The 19500-nt window shown below is 40.6% G+C and overlaps 2 protein-coding genes across 7 annotated transcripts; both read right to left on the minus strand.

The window, feature by feature from the left end:
• Positions 1-10199: 10199 nt before the first annotated feature.
• On the minus strand, positions 10200-14949 carry LOC133931352 (pentatricopeptide repeat-containing protein At4g21065-like). Of its 3 annotated transcripts, none has more exons than XM_062378216.1 (3): positions 12400-14949; positions 10743-10805; positions 10200-10253 (listed from the first exon to the last, which is right to left on the minus strand). In XM_062378216.1, exon 1 carries the CDS (start codon positions 14761-14763, stop codon positions 12517-12519), a length of 2247 nt encoding a protein of 748 aa, XP_062234200.1. In that variant the 5' UTR covers positions 14764-14949; the 3' UTR covers positions 10200-10253; positions 10743-10805; positions 12400-12516. The 3 variants fall into 3 exon arrangements, with proteins under 3 accessions (XP_062234200.1, XP_062234201.1, XP_062234199.1); XM_062378217.1 differs by lacking the exon at positions 10200-10253 and adding an exon at positions 10254-10270; XM_062378215.1 differs by lacking the exons at positions 10200-10253; positions 10743-10805 and adding an exon at positions 11921-12318.
• Positions 14950-16315: 1366 nt separating this feature from the next.
• LOC133931354 (uncharacterized) lies at positions 16316-17826 on the minus strand. Of its 4 annotated transcripts, none has more exons than XM_062378220.1 (3): positions 17202-17826; positions 16868-17005; positions 16316-16705 (listed from the first exon to the last, which is right to left on the minus strand). In XM_062378220.1, the coding sequence occupies exons 1-3, from the start codon at positions 17676-17678 to the stop codon at positions 16679-16681; spliced, it is 642 nt and encodes a 213-aa protein (XP_062234204.1). In that variant the 5' UTR covers positions 17679-17826; the 3' UTR covers positions 16316-16678. The 4 variants fall into 4 exon arrangements, with proteins under 4 accessions (XP_062234204.1, XP_062234206.1, XP_062234205.1 ...); XM_062378222.1 differs by lacking the exon at positions 16316-16705 and having other exon boundaries at positions 16736-17005; positions 17202-17476; positions 17585-17826; XM_062378221.1 differs by lacking the exon at positions 16316-16705 and having other exon boundaries at positions 16736-17005; positions 17202-17494; positions 17585-17826.
• Positions 17827-19500: the final 1674 nt, after the last annotated feature.

A 19500-nucleotide genomic window follows, 5' to 3' on the forward strand; every position in this document is an offset into this window, starting at 1 on the left:
CAACTAGGAACATCTAGTTGTGTCCATCAATTCCAATTGCAGATGCAAGCTGACCGTTCCATATGCCTATAAGCATTGTTGAGTCAATGTTAAGGTAGGGTCTATATTCATTCAAAAATCCATTTATGCATGACTTGAGAGCAACAAACATCCTTTTAAACTTATGTTTGTCATTGATTACCTCAACCTCCACATCAACAACACTACCAGGACACTTGTTCTCCAACTCTGCCTTGAAACTAAATGCATGCTCAAAATTGTTCTCCTAATAGCCCAAAATCTCATATAGAGCCATTTGCCTACGATCTCACACAAAATAGTAGTTTGATGCAATATTTATCTTCCAATGACTCCTTCAAAGCAGCAACCCTAATGGTAGGATCTTTCCTGAACCTTTCAATCACCCTGTCCTTGACATGCAATTGTTGTCATGCAATTGTGCTCTAGTTTACTAGTGCTTGGATAGATATGCTTGTTGGATATCTTCTTGATCTGTACAACATGAAGATCAAATAAGAAAGTAAGGTACATATAAGGTGACACAAAAATAGACATAAATATAAGGTGACATACCATCTAAGTCGTCCCATCATGCAATATAGATGCATAGACCCTCCACTTGCACTTCTTTGCTTTACAATAGGCTTTGTAACTTCTGGACTCACTATATGGCACTGCAAGTTCAATTTTATTAAGGACTACATATTGTCTAATGCATCTCTTAAAATAAAACCCATAATCAAATGTAACCCCAACAACTATCTTAGGATTGTCTACATCTATAACATGAACATGGATATCTGAAAGGATAATGATGTCGCCTAGAGGGGGTGAATAGACAATTTTTAAAAAAATCATCCCCTTCTATCGTTGGTATAAACTTACAACAGAAATAAACTAACAGATTTTTCACAAGTAAAAAATCTAAATATACTAGACTTAACTAGTGCACAATCATCCTAAATAAGTGTAAATGTTACAATCCTATGGTAACAAAGATTATCCAAAGCTAGCAAAAGAAATGCAAGAACTCTAACCAAAAGTTCTGAAATTACTGTTTATTCGGAACTTTCGGGTTCAGAACTTGAAACTAAAATTAAAATACGTCTAATGAGTTCTAGCTTAAACCAAATAAAGTCATATGTTCCGAGTGATAATTCTAAGTAGATCCATAGAGAACCTACAATTAATTTCATATGAGCAAGTAGATTGAGTAATATTCATAAATAGTGAATAAGAACTCAAGAATAAGAAAATAAGAGAGGCGACACGTGATTTATTTTCTAAAGTTCGTACACCTTCTCTAGAGTTTCTTACGTCTCCATTGAGGGACTCAATCACACTTAGTAGGATTTTTTCAACACTTTTTCTCTTCAAACTCAGTCATACTTGAGTTTGACTTTCAGTCTTGATTTCTTCACTTACAAAGATGAAATTGGAGCCTTCATAATTTCCCGCGACACACCACAACCTTAGGTGCTCGCCGGCGACGCCTAGCCGCCTAGGAGCTCTAAGCTCTAAGAGTAACAAACGCGACGACGAATTTCTTACCGATGAACTCGAGTGCTTAAGATGAGAGTTATGATCACTTTAACTCAATCTTCTATAATCTCTCAATCCAACTCACTTTTTTTTTCTCAAATCTCACACTAAAATAGAGTGGGGGGAGAGCTTTATTGGCTTTGGCTTTGGATGATTTCATGGGAACACCAGCAACAAATGAAGAGAGGGGTGGGGGTATTTATATATACCTCCCAAAAACTAGTCGTTATATAACTTTATAGTTTAACCTGGAATTTCTAGGTTACTCGAGTTAGATCCACCCAAGACTCATATCCTATCAAATCTGTAACCTCTAAACTGACAACAGAATCTAGAACTTATAGGTTCAATTCGGAACTTCTGAATTAAAACTTTAAACAAAAATCGAGATGATATTTTCTAATATAGACACGTTAATTATAAGTGGGCCATCATTATCTCTATGATACGTGATCACAATATCATATGACACATAATCACATGAACCACATGTCATTATCACATAACATAATTTTTTAATATAAATATCTTTACAATAGTATTCACCTATTTTTTTCCTACGTATTTTCATCTACGTCTCTTGGTTTTCCATGACCTGTGTATAAAATCGCCATGAGTCGGCTTAAAATTGGAATGCTAACAAGAAACCGGGATACTAACAAAAGAGGGCGGCCTCCTAAGAAATTTGGTAAAAGCTCCCACACTACGATTAGATTATCGCAGATCAGGCTTTACGGCGCCGAATCGATAATAAAATTAGATTTCGTCGAGTATTATAATCTTTTTGGTTCCGGCGCCTTTTGCCGTGGAGTCGTTATGACGCATGGCCACGCTCTCGCATTTTCGGCTAGCTTTTCCACCATGCATGATGATCTTCTGAAAAGCAAGCTTTTCGGGTTCTGAGTACTCTATGAAAAAGGCATAAAAAAATAGCCCAAAAAGGCATGGATTCGGGATTCCGGACCTGTTTGCGGATCCTCCCCGACTTTTTATCATCTCGATCGACTTTGCATTTTCGAAAGGGAACACTGGCACAGTAGCTCTGCAGCGTGAACAATACTACGGCAGTCTCGCGAGCTCATTCCTGATCATCTCCTCCTTCCATGGGAGCAGCAGAGTGAAAAAAATTCTATTTTATCGTTCATTAAAAGATCTTTACAAAAATTTGATCCATACGTTTTTTTTCTTATCTAATTATTAGCACACACACCTAAAAGGAAAAAGAAAGATACATAACATATAAAAATTAGATCTTTCTATAATATCATTCTTATAGAATTTTCTTACGCAGTGGAGAGCCCTGCGTTACGCCGGTGGATGCTGCGCGGTGGAGTGTGAACTGTGAAGGTTTGGACACTGACGTGCCGGTGGAGTGTGAAGGCTTGGACACTGACGTCACGCACCCGCGCCAATGGCATCGGAAGGCTAGCGCTGACAGCGGATGGGGCAGGGAGGGCATGGTGGATGGGACGGGAGAGAGGAGGAAGCAGGTCAGGTAGACGATGGAGCCGACAGGGCCGCCACTTCACGCGCTCTCCGGTTGGGGCGTGAGGGGACAATCGCCTTGGCATTCGAGCGTCCGTCCTCCACTCTCCCCCCCCCCACCCCACCAAGTTGCATATGGGTAATTGTTTGCAAAAATCACCTGAACTTCATTACTGGATTCCGGATCGAACCCGCGTGGCATTTTCGCCTGAAATGGTCAGTGTTGAGTGCCCTTCCATGGAGAGCTTCTCTCCGGCAAGACGACCCTCCGACCGGGCTTTTGTGTGTTTTTCTCTTAAAAAAACTACTCCATCTATTTACAAACTAGCGCATCAAACTGTGCGACTGCAGAGGCTAGAAATTTAACTTACAGCTGAATTTTAGATATTTGTGTTAATAATAATTATATGCTAAGATATATCAGCTATTTATATTTAAATATTAGAATGTAAAATATAAATGTAATTTTTATTCATAATATTGAAATCATATTTATTATTTGTGAATAGATTTAATTTATAATTTTCATTTTATATGTTATGCAAATTGATTTTTATTTGTTTCTTGATTTTTTGAAATTATTATTATTTTTAATGTTGTCACCGTATCTCATATTATTTTTTTAATACATTATAAATTCTTTGATATTACTTTTATGTGATAATCCGTATTATGTTTGCGTTCTGTTGTTTTAATTTTGTAATGTTTGATTACACGTATATTTAATTGGCATATTTTAATTGATTTGGAAAAGTGTGTTTATTGCTAACGTAACTAAGTTGAAGTTTACTAACGTAACCTCGTTGGACAAAGAGTATCTATAAAAAAGAAGAAGGAAAGATCAGGAAAGAAGTAGTCTTAGAGTTGGACTCTATGATTTGTTTTTTAATCTTTTGTTTCTTCTGGTTATTGATCTATGGTTGCAGTTAGTCAATCAATCAATTCGACGATCGGATGTTTTGCTTTTTTATGAGAATTTCTAAGATTTTCTTAGGATTAATGTGGAGGCACCAAAAAAAGCCTCCAATTAGTAAATATAAGATACTTATCACTAAATTTTTGGTGTAGTAAATTTGGCCATACGTTTTCTAAAAAGATTTATAGGTACTTAAACTTTTATATTATTAGATTTATTACGAAACAAACTTCGTTAGTATTTTATATCTTTAAATATTTATAAATCTTTGTTTAAAAATGATCTAATTCGCTACAGTAAAAATAACGATAAATATTTGTAAATAGATAGAGTAGTACAACATTGATCCACACATACTCAAGTAACCCTACCCTACACACTTACTCACATAGTAGTGTAGCAGGACAAGTACACCAATGCAGGGAGGAAAAGGTGGCGTGCATTGACCAAATTAGAGGCTGAAGCATCTCCATCTTTGACCCTTTAATGGATAAGAAAGTGAAAACAAATCATCCCCTTTTATTCGCAAAAAAAAGATAAATCATCCCTTTTTTTGCTTAATCGTCTGGTAAATTTTCTCAAGCATTGTTATGCGTACGATCAGAAAGAACAAGAGAAACTCCGTTTAATTTGCACCGAGAAATCGTGGTGTCAGACACTCCGGCGTACTGTCAGCGTAATGTATCACCAAATCAAATTCACAAGAGTTCCATTTGAATTTAATTCTTGGTCGACTCCATTAGATATACGTACCTCCTGCATTTTGAATCAAATTCACGTGTAGCTCAGCCTTGTGTGAAATGTGAGAAGGGTTTGCGACCGCACACGGCTGCTGGTTGATCGTTGAAGTGGTAGCCGACATGATCATCCAGGTGCAAGAAAAGAAACGATGAAAGATGCAAGGCTCAGCTCCTTTCTGCATGCGTGCAAGCCGCGACCATGCATATCCGTGAAATGACACCATTATATATATACAGGACATGCATATCTGTGCTATTAGAATATCTCCAACCATATTTTTTTCATCTTATTCTCTTCTTGTTGTTCTTATCGTTTTCATTCTTTTTATTTTCTTTTATCTCCAATAACTTCTATTCGAAGGGATTCGTGAAAGAAAATAAGAGGAAATTCTGTAAGTGAATAAATTTGAGAATTCTTTCGTGACGAAAACTATAAAGAGAAACCGTTAGAACGTTGAAAGGGAAAAAAATCCCTTTGTGAAAGAATTTTAATCCCTGATTTGAACAGTCGTTGCTCGATCGGATGTAAATTCTGGGCCGAGACGGAATGGAACCCACACGGACGGACGGTCTGCACTCTCGGCTAGGTTGGAGATGCATCGAGATGAGGTGCCGACCGGCCACACCGTCGTGGCCGGTGTGTTCATGTGTTTTGCTTTTGCATGCGTTCTGAACTCTTTGTATGCATCTCCCCTTAATTTATTAACCTGGAGCTCTGCGAATATGATGCAACTGTTCGTGGGCCTAGCTCAGTACAAACTAATTGGTGCGGTTGTTAAAAAAAAAAGACACGCATGTTGAGAACCAGTATTGGCGTGGATGGTTAGTGAATGTGATTGGAGCTAGTATTAATTATGAATCAAATATTAAGTTTATTTTTTGTTTGTCTTGTTAAAATAATTTTTTTTAGCGATAGACATATACTAATTGATATTGAGACACTAAAGTTTTTGATAACTTTGTCAATCCGTAAGCTGTTACATCTGCTTGCCTCACACTGTCACACGTGCATGGGCCGGCGCAACGGATAAAATTACGTCACTGCTAATATCCGTGCAACAGCAGTACAATCGTATCTTTTTTCCCTTTCCAGAGAAAGCAACAGTAGTACTCACTCTGTCTTAAATTACAGGATATATTAAAATTTAGAAAAGTCAAACTTCATAAATTTTAACTATTAATTAGTTAAATTATACACATGTTTTAATATACAAAAGTTGTATTAATAGATCCATATATTCTATAGATTTTTTAATACGAAATTGATTTGGTACCAATTGATAATATATTGTAAATAAATTAATAGTCAAAAGTATACTTTCATTGACTTTTTTAAATCCTAATATGCACTATATTTCAGGATGGAGGGAGTACCACAGTCAAATATACTTCACTAGCCAGGCTGCGTAGTTATTAGTTAGAGTAAAATACACAGCCCTTAAAATGCACATATGAGTCACTTAACTCATTAAGTGTGTCACTCGAGATCTAAATATCTATAATTAGCATGATTATAACCCAAACTAGCATGTTTAAGCATGCCACATAGGCAAGCTCATGCTAGTTATGGAGATTTGAATCTCTAGTGACACATTTAACAAGTTTAGAGATCTAAATCTGCATTTTAAGAATGTAGGGACTTATACGATAATAGGAAAAAAAGTTTAAAACCGCAGGTGTACTTTACTCTTATTAGGTACATACAAAGAACACGGGGAGTAACACAACACGTACCTTAAGATCAACACCAGATGCATGGTAGGAGTAGTTTGTTATAGTTTATTTGCTTTAGAAAGCAAAAGGAAAAGCTGGCGAAAACGAAGCGACTTTCAGGTTTCAGCTGCACACACAGCGATTAGCAACAGAGAAGAAGCTGCTGCTCTGCTTTAATTCTTGCGCGTACAAGCACTAACAATAATAATCCAAACGCGAAATCGATCGATCGGTCCCCTAATCGCGTCGACGGCGAGAGATCGGTCCCCTAATCGGCGTGATATGGGACCGAGCGAGATGCATGCACTCCATGGACTCCGACCCAAACCTATCCACTTCTGCCGACACTGTGCGCACGTACGTGTCTTGCCGATCGACGCAATCTAGCTCAGTTTAATTTACTCCATAAACTGAAGTGTTACAGTATATGTGCAAATTAATTTGCCACTTGCCAGGGAAGCTAGCCAGTGTAGCTTATGCATTGTTAGCAGGGTTACCTGACACAGACACAGGTGTCGAGATTTATTTCGGTAAAAAAAATTTGGATGTGCGAAATTGGAGCAGTGGAAGGAAAGGTGCGGTTTCATATACTTACAGATTGGATGTTGGAAACTTTAATCTTTTGATCCTTGAGCACCTGCTCCCCAGCATTTTGAATTTTTTGCTGAAGTTCTGAAGCCTGGTATACGATATGGTAACTAAGTTAAGGAGGCAAAGCATGTTTCCATTAGCAACAATACTATAGACACTTGGAGATCCAACGTTTGTGGCTTCTCGTCGATTGGATGGTTGGGACTCGGCTTCGGCTTCTGCGTTTCCGTTTCTTAACGGCGAAGGTCACCGGAGTTGTCGTGAACTTTTCTTATAGCTCAATGGAGCATAAACGGATGTCATGCAACGACGATGGTGAGAAGTGAAGAATCTGGCATTTTAATGGTATGAAGTGAAATTGAACTTTTATCGATAGTAAATAATGAAACCGGGACAATCTCAATGGCATACAGTTAATTGACCCTTCTATATTAATAGTAGAGCAAAGAAACATGAGAATATATGAAGTTTGAGTGGTCAGCAGAGCTGGAGCTAGTTCTTGGTGAAAAAAAAAAAAGAAATGATGCAAACTACATATATAAATAGAGAAACGATCTTATCCTCTTCTGTGGGTTAGATCCAGCAGCTGCTCTGCAGTGACTGTCAATCTCCTACCTGTTTCAGATAAATGTGTTAACTGATAGTTACAACTTGAAGAAAAAACATTTCTCTTTATTACAGTGGGAAGCTAAGAAATGTCGTGGGCATATTTTCTTCAGGTTCAAGTCAATTTTTCCAAGAAAAGAAGTTACGATGACCTGCTGCAGTACAAATCTGTGGTTTCAAATGGCGTTGGAAACTAAAGATAAAAATATATGGATATGCAAACTTACATCAACAAAATAAATCAGAAGGAATTATGACAACCACAAAGAGAACAAACAATGGAACAACACTAACTGCACAGTGTTTGACGAAAATAAACATATATGCAATAATCGAGTCTTAATTTACAACTATTATGAAGCGGTAGCACACAGAATGTACGTTCCATCAACTAAGCTCCCGAATTCGAACCTCTTAAACAATTTTAAAAAAATGTCAACTTGATCATGTCTTCGAAACGCTAGTAAATATGTTCTTTTGGATTTGTTATTTTCTCCCTGTAGCACTTTCTGAGCAGCATTCTGCAGTCCTTATTGCCTCTGATCGATGATATAATCGGCAAGATCCATCTCCCGCTGCCACCACGCATTCCATGCAAACATATACTCTGATCGACTTCTTTTGCAATTTGGGTGATCTCTAGTTTGCCCATTTGTCCTCACTATATTCTTACACCCTTCTGTTCTCGAGCACCGCAAATACTAAGTGCTAGAATGCCGGTACAACTTCACTGTTATTTGAGTTGCATTTTTATGGAATGTTTTAGCATTCAATTCAAATTTAAACTAAATCTTAAAGCTTCCCAATGGGTACTCATCATACTATGTAATCAAGCTTTCTTCTAAAGGAGTTGACCAATCTTTGCGTTTTCCCAAATAAACAGTTCAAGTAGTTTTATCAGTCTTCTTTACAGTTTATGATTGCTCTCATAATTCTAATAAAATTCAAAATTCGCTGAGCACTGCGAGAACTAAATCCAGGCGATTTCTCCGTGCGTTTTGCACCCGGACGGCGAAGATTTGCGATTCCCCTGAGGATCTGCTGGAAAGCACCCTCTCCGTCCATCCATTTTGGCTATCTAGACTTGAGGTGATTTGGCCCTAACCTTTCGACATATGGTTGGATTACACGCCCCATGGACTTGACACCACCAATACGCATGTCGTGTCCATTTCACGGCTCCACTTTCACGGGCAAAAGGACAAAAGGCCTGAAGATATGTTCCATGGGAATCGGATTTGGATGGCTAAAAGAATGTGGTTTCCGGTGATGTTCCAAGGTTGAAGAGACTCATCCATCCATACACAATGACACAGCACACGTAGAACATGAACAATACTAATTGCTTATGGATAGATATTTATGAAAAAATAGTATTAAGCATCTATATAAAAACTATAATTTTTAATGCAAACAAAGAATGCAAATGTTTATATATCCATTCGGCGTCACGGAACGAATCGAAATAGACCGGGAAAATCAAGAGGAAAAACCAATATTTTTTTTTAGAAATACGACGTGTTCTTTCTCCTTTGTTTTGTTTCGTAAGGATGTGACATGCCACGCGTGGATGTGTTTCTTTCGTACGTAGTACAATTTTGTACAAACTCCTTTGGCAATTTTACATGACATGTCACGTATGGATCCAGGTGCATGAGCAGGACCTGGAACAGCACTGAGGTGACAGCTGATACTATGTCTATTTTCTGTTTGATAGAGTTACAACTCAAAAATTTTAAAACTGGTTATTCATAGCTCTAGAAATTGTTAGATTTTGAGCTATAAATAAATTAGAGGGTTTTTGATTGAGACAAATTGTTCTGATTTTATACTAAAAACAAAATTTTAAATCATTTTATTTTATTCTACAAAATTCAAATTCTACATAGTATGTGAGGGTAAAACTTTACAGCATAGGGAAAGTTGGTCTACTTGTACACATTTAGGAAGGTAGTATCTGATTGTGCACATGTAGAAAAACTTACCTCGCCACCATTTATTTGGCCATTGTAGCATGGTTGAAGTGTGAGAGCACGGAGTAGATAAGGTTTCCAATGTCCAGTAAGGAAATCCCTTCCAATCATCTCAATGCTGCTTTGGTAGTGCTGACAAGGGGCAGAGCATGAGGCATTTTTAACACAGCTATACATAAGTTACTTCTAGCATACTTCGATGGTAAGAAATGTTTCAACCTCAAGCAAATTCTGCAAAAATGGCTCTTCCTTCAAATAATGTCTGCGAACAAATACAAATGGTAGATTATAGGCCAAAGCCTCACTTGCCATTCCATATCCGATTTTACCTATAAAACAATGAGAATTAAGTATATGTATCTAGCAAGAAAATTAGAAACAAGAACTAGTAACTAGATATACAGCAGTGCAACATATAATATTGTGACGTACCAAGCATGCAGTCGGATGCTGCCATAACATCAGGTGTGTAAGCATCTTTCGCAAGCTTAATGAAGTTCGAAGGAACATATTGTGAATCAGATGCGCCACAAACCTTTCATGAGGAGAGTGCTAAGTTTAGCTAACCACATCAATTACACCATTCAATAAATAGAATATAACTGCACTACAAAATAAAAATAAAAAGCACACCAAACAGATCCAACCATCAGGCAGCCATTCTTGCTTCAGTTCCCATCCTGCTGGCTGGTGATAACAGCACACTGATTATTTCATTATATTAGTGATTAAAGTTCTGCAGTTCACATAAAAGCAAAGGAGCATGTAGAATAGGAGACATGATCGCTAAGTTTTTGAATAAGCATGATACATATGAACATGATGATAATGTGTTCTGCTAAAATTAGTAGGAAGTATAATAATGATGATTTCACTGTTGCAGGGTCATCATTTCAAAATGATATTGAGTTTCCAAGTCATTGCAGAAGCATACTTCTTGGTATGCCATAATAGGCAATGAGCACCCCTTCACTGCAAAAGGATTATGACTACTCAAAGAATCAGAATCAACACAAACTGGTGCAGAAGATAAGCAAGCTCAATTCCAAGGAATCAGATGAACACATTAAATCACTGAAAGCAAACACTTCAAAATAATCTTATAAAACATCAGAACATGACAAAATAGAAACATATGTCCTAAGTTATCAAATTTACCTATAATAAATGACCCACCTGTCCCCCAAAATTAAAAACAAGCACCTTAGCATTCTCCTCAATTCCAAGTTCCTTCCTCACCTAATAGATAAAAAATGAAACATGTGGATTAGTTCGACAAGGTTAGTACAAATTTTGATCCCACGTAAGAATTTCAGTATTGGTGTGGATCGGAAATAGTCATCTTGCACTAGAGTAATCCATAATTTCGGGTTACTTATGGAAGAGTGAATCTCCAAGTTTAGGAGATTTTTGGAAACAATAACAACTAAATTTCTAAATTTAGAATGTTGCTAATGACAATGTTGAGTACAAAATCCAAATGACAAAACCTGCAATTATGATGAAATGACACCTAGTGAATGGACGCAACTAGTTGCTCTCAATCAGAATACTATTGATATGAAATGCTGCTATGTGTTTCAAAAAGAACAACGGGTCCAGTTGGGTGCCTGGCATGCACTTCGTGTTCATTTCATCATATGGATCAATACAGGCTTCCCATGATAAAAATGCGCATAGATTCTTTTTTTTTCAGACATAGATAACAATAACTTTTAAAGCAGAAAGAGATCATATTTATTTCATTATTTGTCTAGTCTACAAGCCCCCGATCTGGCACCCTCACATTAATCAGAAACAGTAACATTTGCGTATTTGCAGATAATAGGTGTAGCTTCCTAACTTGCATCAAGAACAACTACAGCTTATAGGCACATGAAATTGGAATGAAGCTAGCACTGCTTGGAAATTTTGAGGCCATCATCCCCATTCAATGAACAATAATACCTTGCATGAGAGCGAAAGTGATCATCGAAGAAGTTATGGAATTTACAACCAGTGCCTATAGATATAAAAATAGATCCATAAAAAATAGAAGAAAAGAGGAAGCAAGCTCCTCCACTGTGATTAGCAAATTGTGCTGGAGTTTTAAAGCTAAACCCCAAAGGCCATGAACCGTTTACCTAGACCAACTTCCCTAGAAAAAGGAACAATAACTTCAACAAATTTACAATTACTGTCCCAATCACTGGACAAGATCTAGTAATTTCGATCAAATGGGGCAGTTTAAAAAAAGAACAGGAGCAGTCTGTATTTAAGCAAACAAGCCTTATAATCGAAATAATGCTGAATAACGGAAGTAAGAAGACTCAAATCAAAATTGCAACGAGCCCAAACATCAAGATACTACAACAGATCCGTAATAATGATTTTTTTTTTACTCTTTTATGTTCACAAAGGCACAAAGCATTCTAACCCTTGCTACAATGAACTCTTGGATACTACAGCTAATCCTCGGGACAATTCTGATTGATCTTTCCAATCACCAATTCCGTGTGCAAAATAAACCAGTTCTAACACTATCGTAAATCTGGGCAAGTCACAGGTTAGAAAACTGCAGTGCTGGAAAACAAGGACAGTTGCACAGAAGAAGAACATTGATTCAGACATTCAGTCTCATCTCTTTGAACTCGACAGAACAAGCGGTGAATGGATTTGGATTGTGTTCCAGGAACACAGTTCCAATGGCACGCATGAGCAACAGAAGTGACTTCCTTATTCCTGGTCTTTCAAAATAAACATTTCCTTATTCCTGATAAAACGGGCAAGAGAAGTTGAACAAAATGAATCTACATTGATTTCAATAACATGAAACAATGGGAAGAAAGAGTACCTTTGGCATTTAAATATTCGAATTTGAGAGGAAATTTGCAAGATGAAGAACTTGCGCTTTTAGTGTATTCTTATGTTCTGAGCTCTACACCAAGACTGGCATATTGCAGAATGAAAATCACCAAAAATCATTGCAAGAGCATGCTCCATCACGGAAATGGTGGAACCTGCTCCGGTCTCTAACAATGATTTCCCGGTTCCAAAGCTTGGAAATTAACTTGATTGTAGAGTGGCAGTCCTCACAGACCCTCAGGTTCTTCATGATATGAATCGGCAAGTTTGGTGCAAGACTAATGAGGCCAAAAGCAATGGCCATCTTCTCACTGTGTGCTAAAAGTGCTTGTTCTTTCTCTTCCTCATCAACATCCATTGTTATCTTTGACGTGATCGGAGAATAACCCACAGACTTTAGCCTGTGTGCAATTTCATCCATCATTGCGATGATCTCTGATGTCCAAGGATGTGATTGGTCATTAACAACAAACTTGTGCACCTTCCCAGCCACAGTAATCGAGCTGTAACCAGCTGTCTTCTTAACTCCCCATTCTTCCATCAATCTCCTGATTCTTGATGCATCTTCCCACTGTCTAGAGTCTATGTATATGTTATACAACTGGACATAGACAGCGTCCTCATTAGGCTCTAGCTTCAGAAGATGCTCTGCAGCATGTCGAGCTAGGTCAATGTCTTTGTGGACTCTGCAAGCACTCAAGATAGAACCCCATATGACAGCATTTGGTTGCACTGGCATTGCCCGAACAAGATCCATAGCTTCATCCAAAAGCCCACTGCGGCCAAGCAAATCTATCATGCAGCCATAGTGTTCAACCTGAGGACGTATCTTGTGTGATGTTCTCATCTCATCGAAGTACATACGACCTTCATTAAGCAAACTTGAGTGGCTGCATGCAGTCAGAACAGCAATGTAGGTAACTGAGTTGGGCTGAAAGCCATCACGCTTCATCCGGCAAAAATGCTCCAGAGCAGCCTTACCCATCCCATTGAATGCAAGACCTGCGATCATGGCAGTCCAAGTGCGAACGTCTCTCTCACCCATCCGCTGGAACACAATAGTTGCCTCATTCACCCTCCCGCATTTCATGTACATGTCCAAGAGTGCAGTCCCAAGGTAAATATCTTCTTCCACCAGCCTCTGCTTGATGCAAGCATGCAATGCCCTACCCTGTGGCAATGCACCTAAACTCGCACAAGCAGTGAGAAGGCTCACCATTGTAAAGTTATCAGCGCACAAATCGTGTCTCCTCATCTGCATAAACAATAGCAGTGCGTCTCTAAGCCGGCCACTGTGGATGTAGCCAGTGATCATCGAGTTAAATGTAATGACATCACGGGCATCCATTTGATCGAACAAAGACCTTGCAACATCAACATGACCAATCTTGCAGTACCCATCAATGATAGCATTCCATGTATGGGGCTTTTGCCCCCTGCCCACAGCGTCAAAGACCTCCTGTGCACAGACAATGTCACCACACTTGGCATACATGTCAATGAGCGCAACAACGAGATTTTCACTCTTCAACATACCCTTTTGCCTGACCAGCAAGTGTAACGAGCGGCCAAAGTCCAAATCCTTTAGTTGTGCACATGCCGAGAGCATGGCAATCACGGTAACCTCATCCGGCACAATTCCATCGGAAAGCATGCTGTTGAAGCAATCCACAGCCTCAGCAGCTCGACCGGCACGCGAGTACCCAGCAATCAAGCTAGTCCAGGAGATCACGTTCCTCTCCGGTGCCTGCACAAGGAACTTTCGTGCTTCATCGAGCAGCCCCATCTTGGCCAACCCACCGATCACCATCGTCCAGGCAACCGCGTCCTTCACAGGTATCTCGTCGAAAACCCGGCGGGTGTCGTCCGCGAGCCCGAGCTCGGCGTACATATGTATAAGAGGGTTCGCGACGAGCGGCGCGGCAGAGGGAAGCATGGTCCGGAGGCACGTGGCGTGCAGCATCCGGCACACTCGCGCGTGGGTGCGGGCGCCGGAGCAACACTTGAAGAGGAAATGGAACGTGAAGACGTCCGTGCGCACGCCCCCGCGGCGCATGCGGCGGTAGAGGAAAAGGAAGGGCTCGTCACCGGAGCGGGAGGAGGACGCGCGGAAGCAGGCGCGGAGCGCGGTGTCAAAGAGAAAGGTGGTGGGGCGGGGAATTTGGTCGAACAGACTGAGCGTGTAGCGGAGGTGCCGCGGGGCGGACGCAGAGGGGAGGAGGCGGTTGGCGAGGGCGTTGAGGAGGTGCGCAGCGGAGGGCGGGTGGAGGAGGTCTCCGGATGTGGTGAGGAAGGCGTGGAGCTGGGATGCTTGCCTCACGGAGCGAGGGGTCGGCCATGGCGACGGGCGCATGGCACGGCCGCCACCAGCTGCAGAACAACTCGAGTACCACCAGTAGCAACCCCAATAGAGAGCGCACGGCAGCAGCAACGCACCACCAACAGCTCGAAGAGCAGCGACGATGGACAGCGGATGACGGCGCTAGTGGACTGCAGATCCAGTGATAGGGTGACGGAGGGCGGGTGGAGGAGGTCTCCGGGTGGTGAGGAAGGCGTGGAGCTGGGATGGAGTACCTGCCAGATATATCAAATCTGCAAGAACAACCAGGGTTTCGATTGTCACGCGGAATGTTCGTATCATGCAATGAACAACTATGCGATCTAACCATTGAACCAAGGTGCAACAAAATCCATAAGAACATTGCGAAAAACATCTTTCAAAGTACGAAGAAAGAGTAATGATGTGAGGATGACTTATTGGCTGGTAATAAACCTTCAAACCTAAACAACTATGATGATGAACTATTCATATTGCTTTGTCACCTCGAATGCTAAATTCCGTGACTGATCTCAACCAAACTGTGACCACTCTCCTTCACTTCTTGCCCACTTGACATCGCTTTAATCCTTGAAGCATTTTATTTGTCAACAATATCGTAAAAGTATATTGATACCTGCAAGTTGGTGGCTGGATCTTTTTGGCCCACATCTATTAGCATATTTGTAGCTCTCTTTCCCAGCACATTATCACCATGCACCTTGCTACTATGTATAAATAAACTCTATGCCTTGGTATAGTGTCGTGATGGAGAGTGTTCCATCATTTTCACTGCCTCCTCCACGAAACCATCTTGACTAAAAAGGTTGACCATGCAAGCAAAGTGCACAAGCACCAAACAAGATCAATCGGTTGGCGGATTGGATTTATTATTCTTCACCGCCTCATCTCATCTAACAAGACGCAGATGCGAGCCTCCTTGGATAGGTCGACATGATTACAAGGAGAGTTTGGGAGTAGAATCGCCATTCACCAATCGATTGATTTGGTTCCGGTGAGTTCGGCGACTTGGTCTTTGGTCACGCGAAGTAATCAACTAATCAGATGACGAGTCATCTGATGATCCAAATGTCTGATCGACTGTCGACTGATGTTCTCGTATTCTCGTGTAGTCCTGTCCTAATTGGTGACTCAACAACCCTGGGGATCAGCGTGATCATCTTGTATCAATTGACAGGTTGAGTATATAAATTCTTGTGAGTTTCACGTAATAATTGGTAATATCGCTCGCACGCCGTATACGAGTCCAGGGATGGTCGATGGGCATGCGGGCATCTAAATAAACGCGATCGCTATGTTTTCGAGTTTGTTTCGTGCCGGTGTGCTCTGTGTTTGCTTAATCTCATGGAATCACAGTTACTGTCGCGTAAGTTGTACCCAACCCTTGAATATTTTCTGATTCACGGATCAAACCCGGAGCCATTCATGCCTCGAAATCAAACTGTACGTCATACTAACTGCAACAGCTTCCAAACAAAAATGGCAGGAGAAATTTCACGCTGAGAATTGAACACATCTTTGAACAGAACCGGCAGTGTAACACATGTAAAATAACTGAAAGGTACTATGGTCTGGTAAACTAACATTCATATGTGACTGGTAATCTGGTACCCAAACACCACAAGCAGTATGGATAGCACTTCGCAGAATATCATACAAGAGCTGCAGCAGCACAACTTGCCAGGTTCAGACTACACTAGCTGAAAACGAACACCAAAGGAGTTCACAACGGGCTGTAAAACTCAGGATGACCATCAGCAACAGTAAAAAAACTCAGGATGACCACCAGAAACGGTAAACTAGTCCTGCAAACCAGAAAGGAAGATCTGCTTCCACTGCTTTGTCTTCTAAGCCAACACTACGGGGTCCAATTTATATGTACATCAGCATGCAGTAATTCAAATCAACCAGAGCTTCTTGATATGTAAGATCAGTTTGCAACAGAAGTCCCCTCAGACTTATCATCATCAGGCAGACCCAGCCGATCAGAAAAGTTTTCAGATCAATGTTGTCCAGAATTTTACGAAGAAGGGGCAACCGATGTATCTATTGTTTTCCCTTCTGTCCTCGAAAAGAATGTGTATGTAAAAAACAGAATAATCAATAGAATCCCACATACCAGGTCATTGTGAAGCGAATTGGTTTTTGGGAACGTTGGCAGGACATAATTCACATCACAAGTTGTTGCTGACTTCTCATTCTGCAGAGCTTGATTGAGATTGCTGCTACTCTCCGGCACCTCAGCACCAGGTTGGCCCTGCGGTGAAAAAGATGATCAATGAAGAGAAGCTGTGAGCCATGCTGCACAAGAACTGTCAAAGGGCACAATTAATGTAAGTTTTGCTTCTGCCCTTATGATATGCAGTATGGATGAAGCAATTTAATGGAAGGAACAATATACAGTAGTACACATTGTGTACAGGGGGGAGGGGGAATCAGAGAGTTTAAAATACCAGGCTATCATGCAGGTCATTGATATCTGGGAAAGTTGGCAAGCCCAATTCAGCATCATCATGGAGCATATCTTGTGAGTTCAGCTCATGAAGCATATCAATTGTCAGATCCATGTCAAATTCATTTGCCTTGAGTAACTCATCAATGAAGTCTGTGGAGACATTTGGGAACATTGAAAAGACCCATTTGGCCAGAGCAAATTGATCCAAGTCATTTTCTTCATACTGCGAAGGATCAGAAGTGCCACCAGAAGGGTCTCCCTTTGATGACGACTCTGCAGAAATGTTAGGGCCTGCTGAGCTCTGAGTGTAGTCAACTGAATAAAGCAAATCTGGGAGTTCAAAACCTGCAGAATCACTACAGACCTCGTTTTCAGTTTTACCTGTTTGTTTCTCAGGGATCTTGTCTGCAAATGAACTCAGGGATGCAGGTATGAAAGGACTGGCATCTGGATTCAACTGGAACGAACCTTCCATGCAGTGGCGAAGCTAGAAGAAAATGGAGGGGGTGCACCACTTCATGGGCTTGGCCCGTTAGCTGGCTGCTGGGCTTGCCATCCTGGGCGGCTGGGCCTGTGGGTGCATGATTTTGGGCCATGGAGGGTGCATGTATGGTGAAAATGGGATAGAATTTTTATTTTGCCCTTGGTTCATCTGCACCCACATGGGCCAACATGGCTTCGCCCTGCTTCCATGGTTCTTTGTTCAACAAATCTGTAATGTCCAGAGAGGAAACTTCAGCACAAATTTATATGTGCAATCACAACAGCGAATAATACACTTTACACACAATCACAGGAAACAGCAGTTAAAAAATGACCATGCATGCCTTGTATCAAGAGATGCTTAATAATGTAGCCCCATGTGCCAATACTAACTGCTAAAAACTTAGTAGAAATTAAACAGAAAGAACAATAGTACAATCAGAATTATGTAACAAGAATTTTCTCAAGGCCTTGGAAGATCATTCTCCAGCAGAACCATACACACCTCAGATCTAGATTTGCGCAATCCTCTTACCACTAGAGGCACATCAATGACATCACGGAAAGCCGGCACTACGGAATAAAAGACCACTCTATTTTCAAGATAGCTAAGAAAACTGGCCACAGAAATTTTCAGGAAAGAAAAGGAGAAATATATACTTGGGCAGTATACAGGTAGACGAAGTAAGATGTCACAACAGGAATAGTCCTCAGATATCTGTATAATAAATGAGACAACTGACTATTGAACAGGTCAAAATGTCCATTGCCAAATATGCACAGAATTTTACAGTCCTAAAGCAGATAATAGTGGCAAGTTAGAACTTATTTGCTAATAATCTATATACGTCAGTATATGAACACTTTCAAAGTGAAGAGGGTGACTTAATGATCTGTGAAATAGTAAAAACATAACCTGTCAAACAATAGATTGGTGATGATAACCAGCTCCCGTGATGTATTCGGCATATATGAAGTCCCAACTGCAAATTGAACAGAGTGAAACAAACTGCAAACTTTGAGGCATTCGATACATATGTTGTTCTTAAGTGCAAGTGCAAGTATGAATTACTTCAAATAAGTCAACATTCAGTCAGATAGACAGATACCATCATCATGCCAACAGAGACTAGAAAGTTACATGATTCTGCAGAACTGAAGTATATATGTATAAATACTAATACTATGATCAGTAGCTCAGTGATATCCTGATAGGTTTGGCAACACATCACATTGACTGGTAGACAAAGTGGACTTCCAAACCTATGATGTGCCAAATGCTGGGATTTAGGGGAAAAGCTCACCTAAAATTCCCAATGCACACAAGCGGATACCCACATCTGCAGCCGCCTTGCACACCACAGGAACAACATCCGAGACCTGCCCCAGAAGCACATTACGCAACCCAGTTCATTTCAGATATTGCATACACGGTGCCCAGCATTCCCTTCTAAGTTCTAAAAATAGTGCTATATATGTATCAGTTTAGCATCAACTGAATCACAGCAAACCCGAGACTTCTGCAGCGAAACGAACGAACGACCAGTGGCGGTCGTCGCGGGAATGCCCGAGGCGACGAAGGACGAAAGGGACCTCGATGGCGCGGGTGGCGTGGCCGAAGCCGTGGCCGGTGAGGTAGAAGGCGAAGACCAGGCGACGCGGCGGCGGGGAGTGGTCGGCGTCACCGGCTGCTGCCATGGCCGACGAAGCGGAGGAAGCTTGGAATCCAAATGGGATGGGTCGCCTCCACCAACGAACAGTAACTCGCAACTTTTCTTTTTTAAAAAATATTTTTCTCTCCATAATTTTATTTT

The sequence above is a fragment of the Phragmites australis genome, chromosome 10 (genome assembly GCF_958298935.1).
Source record: "Phragmites australis chromosome 10, lpPhrAust1.1, whole genome shotgun sequence".
Taxonomy (NCBI): Eukaryota; Viridiplantae; Streptophyta; class Magnoliopsida; order Poales; family Poaceae; genus Phragmites; species Phragmites australis.

Coding starts and splice junctions, on each gene's coding strand:
- LOC133931352 (XM_062378216.1), bottom strand. CDS start 14,763: ATGCGCCCGTCGCCATGGCCGACCCCTCGCTCCGTGAGGCAAGCATCC.
- LOC133931354 (XM_062378219.1), bottom strand. CDS start 17,678: ATGGAAGGTTCGTTCCAGTTGAATCCAGATGCCAGTCCTTTCATACCT. Junction 17,006..17,201: donor ATGACCTGCATGATAGCCTG/GTATTTTAAACT, acceptor TTTTCACCGCAG/GGCCAACCTGGTGCTGAGGT.